The sequence below is a fragment of the Hyperolius riggenbachi genome, chromosome 1 (assembly GCF_040937935.1).
Source record: "Hyperolius riggenbachi isolate aHypRig1 chromosome 1, aHypRig1.pri, whole genome shotgun sequence".
In the NCBI taxonomy this organism is placed as follows: domain Eukaryota; kingdom Metazoa; phylum Chordata; class Amphibia; order Anura; family Hyperoliidae; genus Hyperolius; species Hyperolius riggenbachi.
In genome coordinates, this window is record NC_090646.1 from 568,144,687 (window position 1) to 568,151,271 (window position 6,585).

At 40.5% G+C, this 6,585-nt stretch overlaps 1 protein-coding gene across 1 annotated transcript; it reads right to left on the reverse strand.

Annotated features, from left to right (window-relative positions):
• Positions 1 to 1,938: 1,938 nt before the first annotated feature.
• On the reverse strand, positions 1,939 to 2,598 carry LOC137557615 (uncharacterized; the record flags this gene model as incomplete). Its single annotated transcript, XM_068271692.1, has 1 exon — positions 1,939 to 2,598. A coding segment is annotated over one exon (660 nt), but the record flags the coding sequence as incomplete, so codon positions are not given.
• Between the last annotated feature and the right edge of the window lie 3,987 nt (positions 2,599 to 6,585).

Genomic DNA, 6,585 nt, shown 5'->3' on the forward strand with positions numbered 1-6,585 from the left:
TGGTATCACCGCTAGGTACCAGGGCTATTATGTCACGCTGCCTGCCTGCTGCCACACTCACACTACTCCTCCATTCCTCCTGCTGATGCTGCTGTCTGTCTGTGTTTCCCAATGCCAGGGTACACAGATTTACCTTCTGCTGCCACTCTGCCACCAGCTATTACGTCAAAAAATAGCTATATCTGTGTAATTGGTTGTAAAACCAAAACTACAAAACCATAAAAAAAAAAAAAGGTTTAATTTTTCTGAGGTGCCCGGGTTGAAAACTGTGTTGTCCCAGTTGTGTATTGGACACAATGTGGGCTACACGACCGCTGTCTGGGACCTCCTGCCTGCTGTGTTTATTTACAGCCCTGGTATCACCGCTAGGTACCAGGGCTATTATGTCACGCTGCCTGCCTGCTGCCACACTCACACTACTCCTCCATTCCTCCTGCTGATGCTGCTGTCTGTCTGTGTTTCCCAACGCCAGGGTACACAGATTTACCTTCTGCTGCCACTCTGCCACCAGCTATTACGTCAAAAAATAGCTATATCTGTGTAATTGGTTGTAAAACCAAAACTACAAAACCATAAAAAAAAAAAAAAAGGTTTAATTTTTCTGAGGTGCCCGGGTTGAAAACTGTGTTGTCCCAGTTGTGTATTGGACACAATGTGGGCTACACGACCGCTGTCTGGGACCTCCTGCCTGCTGTGTTTATTTACAGCCCTGGTATCACCGCTAGGTACCAGGGCTATTATGTCACGCTGCCTGCCTGCTGCCACACTCACACTACTCCTCCATTCCTCCTGCTGATGCTGCTGTCTGTCTGTGTTTCCCAACGCCAGGGTACACAGATTTACCTTCTGCTGCCACTCTGCCACCAGCTATTACGTCAAAAAATAGCTATATCTGTGTAATTGGTTGTAAAACCAAAACTACAAAACCATAAAAAAAAAAAAGGTTTAATTTTTCTGAGGTGCCCGGGTTGAAAACTGTGTTGTCCCAGTTGTGTATTGGACACAATGTGGGCTACACGACCGCTGTCTGGGACCTCCTGCCTGCTGTGTTTATTTACAGCCCTGGTATCACCGCTAGGTACCAGGGCTATTATGTCACGCTGCCTGCCTGCTGCCACACTCACACTACTCCTCCATTCCTCCTGCTGATGCTGCTGTCTGTCTGTGTTTCCCACTGCCAGGGTACACAGAATTAGCTTCTGCTGCCACTCTGCCACCAGCTATTACGTCAAACAATAGCTGCTCACATTACTCCTCCATTCCTCCTGCTGCTGCTGCTGCTGTCTGTCTGTCTGTGTTTCCCAACGCCAGGGTACACAGATTTACCTTCTGCTGCCACTCTGCCACCAGCTATTACGTCAAAAAATAGCTATATCTGTCTGTGTAATTTGTTGTAAAAACAAAACTACAAAACCATAAAAAAAAAAAAAGGTTTAATTTTTCTGAGGTGCCCGGGTTGAAAACTGTGTTGTCCCAGTTGTGTATTGGACACAATGTGGGCTGCACGACCGCTGTCTGGGACCTCCTGCCTGCTGTGTTTATTTACAGCCCTGGTATCACCGCTAGGTACCAGGGCTATTATGTCACGCTGCCTGCCTCATTGACTGCCTGCTGCCACACACTCATCCTCCTCCTCCTGCTGCTGAATTTACCTCCTGCTGTCTGTGTGTTTCCACTGCCAGGGAGCACATACAATGGCGCTTCCAACATGCGTGCGCCACCAGCTATTTGTTACGCTCAAAAATAGCTGCATTTCTTTAAAAAAAAAAATTTGAAAAGAGAAATAAGTGAAGAAGAAGACGATATAGAAGAAGATGAAGAAGATGAAGAAGAAGAAGATGAAGAAGAAGAAGAAGAAGAAGAAGGAGAAGAAGATGAAGATGAAGAAGAAGAAGATGAAGATGATGAAGAAGAAGATGAAGATGATGAAGAAGAAGAAGATGAAGAAGATGAAGAAGATGAAGAAGATGAAGAAGATGAAGAAGAAGAGGATGAAGAAGAAGAAGATGAAGAAGAAGAAGATGAAGATGATGAAGAAGAAGAAGATGAAGATGAAGATGATGAAGAAGAAGAAGATGAAGAAGATGAAGAAGATGAAGAAGATGAAGAAGAAGAAGATGAAGAAGAAGAAGATGAAGAAGAAGAAGATGAAGATGATGAAGAAGATGAAGATGAAGAAGATGAAGAAGAAGAAGATGATGAAGAAGAAGAAGAAGATGAAGAAGAAGATGAAGAAGATGAAGAAGATGAAGAAGAAGAAGAAGATGAAGAAGATGAAGATGAAGAAGATGAAGAAGAAGAAGATGATGAAGAAGAAGAAGATGAAGAAGAAGATGAAGATGATGATGAAGAAGAAGATGAAGAAGATGAAGATGAAGAAGATGAAGAAGAAGAAGATGATGAAGAAGAAGATGAAGAAGATGAAGATGAAGAAGATGAAGAAGAAGAAGATGATGAAGAAGAAGAAGAAGATGAAGAAGAAGATGAAGAAGATGAAGAAGATGAAGAAGAAGAAGAAGATGAAGAAGATGAAGATGAAGAAGATGAAGAAGAAGAAGAAGAAGAAGATGAAGAAGATGAAGAAGATGAAGAAGAAGATGAAGAAGATGAAGAAGAAGATGAAGAAGAAGATGAAGAAGATGAAGAAAAAGAAGATGAAGAAGAAGAAGATGATGATGAAGAAGAAGAAGACAATATAAAAGAAGAAGAAGATATAGAAGAAGAAGAAGATATAGAAGAAGAAGAAGAAGAAGATATAGAAGATAAAGAAGAAGAAGAAGAAGTATATACAGTACTGAACAAATTTCTGGACACAACTTCTCTTTTCAACTTTTTTTTTTAAAGGAACATCCCCACATAATCACTTGCTGTTGTTACTTGGAAAAAAAGAGGTTTCTTGCATCATTCACCCTCAAAACAAGTGTTGGAAGCTATTTAAGGCCATTTCGAATAGTCAGCTCGAATAATGAGCTCGAATACCGACTCGAATAGTGAGCTCGAATTCCGAGGTCGAATCGAATAGTAAAAATTATTCGACTCGAATATTCGACTGATCTCGAATAATTTACTATTCGAATTCGACCTAACTCGAATTTTGAAAAGGGGTATTTGAGCATCACTGCTGTAAACACATCTATTCCACTGACAGCATACTAATACCAGGTACACAACAGGAATACAAAGTACAAGGCACCTTTTCCTGCAACTCATCTAATGTGGTATACGTGATCATGTGTGCAAAATGCCCCAAAGGAATTTATGTGGGAGAAACAAGTCAACCACTGCGTGATTGCGTGCCACACCACAGATCCACTATTAACAGCAGGAAAAAGGATATTACAAAATATGCTGATCTCCCAATACCAACAGACTTTTGTTTACCTGGACATAGTTTAAGCGATTTTCGTGTCACTGTATTAATGGGTGGCTTCAAATCGGGAAACATGAGACTAACACAAGAAACTAAGTTTATACATTGGTTCAAAACTGTAGAAGATGGTTTAAACAAGGACTCTAACTTCTTGTGCTGGTACGATGGGTTTTAAATGCCACAATTCTTTTAATTTTAATTTTTCTATCTTTTCATTCATTTTTGTGCCATATGCTGTGTAAGATGGAATTCACTGTCACTATTCATTTTATTTGCTTTCATGTGCTGGCTTTAAATGCCACTATTCTCTTAAGCTTAGAATTAATGGTGCATGTAACCAGGCCGGTTACCATTTGAATTCGGAATTTACGATGTCTCCCCATCACCAGAGTCTGCTTTATGTCATGTTGAGAATTCTATTGATCTTATCAATTTAGATAGGATGCGTGGGAAAGCCTCCTCAGTAATTAACAGTTAAGGCATCTAATTACATTTATGTTTGCTAAAGAATGTTTCTCCTCTGTATGTCAGTGTATATAGACTGTGTTTTTCAGTTTTGGTCAGGAACCAGTCCGACGAAGGCTTTCTATAAGTCGAAAGCTCACTGTTTATCCATCTCTAAGTTAGCCAATAAATGGTATCATCCTGATTCAAAACTTCTTGCAAAAAAAAGAGAGAGAGAGAGACAGGATTTCCCCTAAAAGAATCATAACTAGGCAGCATTTTCCACAAACAATTTAGGCAGCATATCACATCAATAGGCAGGGTCCCCCCAAAGATAATTGGGCAGGATAACCCTTAAAATCCCTTAAAAAATGGGAACCCGACGTAAGAGAGATATGGGGGCTGACATGTTTATTTCCTTTTACATAATACACATTGCCTGTCTGTCCTACTGATCCTCTGCATCTAATACTCTAAACCATAGACCCTGAACAAGCATGCAGATCTGGTATCTATGACATATTTGACAAGATTAGCTGCATGCTTGTTTCAGGTGTGTGATTCGGACCCTACTGACCAGAAAGATCAGCAGGACAGCCAGGTAACTGGTATTGCTTAAAGAAAACCTGAACTGAAAATTAAAAGTCAAAATAAGCATACACAAGTCATACTTACCTTCCATGTAGTCTACTCCTCGGTGTCTTTCTCCTGTCCCGCGTCCTGTTTGTTCTCTGTGATCAAGGGAATTTTCCGTCCTCCATTTTGAAAATGGCCATTACCCATAACATCTTCCTGGTCAGCACACAGTTAAACTGTAATATCGCCCACTTGAGCCATAGGGAAACATGGACATTACCTGGTACATTAGTTTTCCTCTAAGTTATAACTGACAGCAACTGATCTTTTACTGACAGCAACAGATATATTTCAGATCTGACAAAATATTGTCAGAACTGGAAGGGATTATTGTCAGAAGAAAATAGTGAGCTTCTGAGAGGAACTGATGGCAAGGTAACTATGCAATGTTCATTTGAAGTTACCTCATGTGTTTATTTTAAATATTTTTACTCAGTACAGGTTCTCTTTAACCATTTCAGCCCGCGGGGATTTTTCACCTTATGCATCAGAGCACGTTTCACCTCCCATTCATTCGCTAATAACTTTATCACTACTTATCACAATTTATTGATCTATATCTTGTTTTTTCTGCCACTAATTAGGCTTTCTTTGGGTGGTACATTTTGCTAAGAATTATTTTTTTTATCAATGCATTTTAACAGGATTAATAAGAAAAAAATTGAAAAAATTCATTATTTCTCAGTTTTCGTCCATTATAGCTTTAAAATGATCCACGCCACCTATGTATTTTATTTGCCCGTTTGTCTCGGTTATGACACCATTTAAATTTTGTCCCTATCACAATGTATGGCGCCAATATTTTATTTCGAAATAAAGGTGCATTTTTTCCGTATTGCGTCCATCACTATTTACAAGCTTATAATTTAAAAAATGTTCGTAGTATACCCCCTTCAAATGCATATTTAAAAAATTCAGACCCTTAGGCAACTATTTAAGTCTTTTTTTTATTTTTTATTGTAATTGTTTTTTTCCATTAAACATTTTATTTGGGTAATATTTTGGTGTGGGAAATAAACAGTTAATTTTAATGTTATTATATGTGTAAATTGTAATGTAAAAAATATGTAGATGTAGTTTTACTATTTGGCCACAAGATGGCCACCTTCAGTTTTTTTTCACCTTGTGCTTCTTGCTAACCAGAAGCACAAGGATGACGTGGAAAATTTTACGTGCAGAAAGACTGAAGCCTCTTGTAAGAGCGCTTCGGTTTTTCTGCTGAGGACACAGATCAGTGATCGGGAACCATGTTCCCGTTCACTGATCCCAGGGCTACCGGGGGACAGCACGGGGGCACAGGGGCACGCGGCACTGCAGCAGAGCAGCCGCCCGGACGTTAGCTTCACGTCTGGGCGGCAGAAATGGTTAAAAGGAAATATATATAGCAGCTTCCATAAGTCTCACACCTATAGTTCCTTTTAAAGAGACTCTGTAACAAATTGTTTATCTTTATTTCTTCTATGCTATAAGTTCCTATGCCTTTTCTAATGTGGTCTGGCTTACTGCAGCTTTTCCTAATTGCACAGTAGCTGTGTTATCTCTGTTATATGATCTAATCTTCTCTCTATAGTCGGCACAGTCAGGCTGAGGCAGTCAGACTGGAATGTGCAGGGCTGCTTGTGATTAGCTAGAAGCTGTACACACCCCCTGCAGGCTCTGTGTGACTAACACACTCTGCTTAGCTGAGCCTATTAGAAGCTGGTTAGTTTGTTTGTAAACACTGCCTAAAACTGGCAATTACAAGCCAGGTTTGCAGCAGAGAATGGCAGAAACAGCACAGAGGGGACCAGGAGCACATAATGAATAGAATGGTATGCTTTTTATTGTAAGAATTTCAGAGTACAGATTCTCTTTAAAGCAAACCTGTGGGGTTTGCAAAGGCCACAATGGGATACTTTACCTTGGGCACCGTATCGCTCGGGCTCTGGGGGAAATAGCTGAGCCTGATCAGGTCCATGCTACTGTGCAGGTGCAGTAGCGGATCCGGCCCGACTTTTTCAGAAAAAGACCGAGCCAGTCTGTGGTACTGCACCTGCACAAGCTATCAACAAGCTCGTTTTAAGGGGTCCCATCGCTGGAATGGGACTGCAGGGGAGGACAAGGAAAGCCTTTTTAGGATCCAGTAGCTTCCGCCT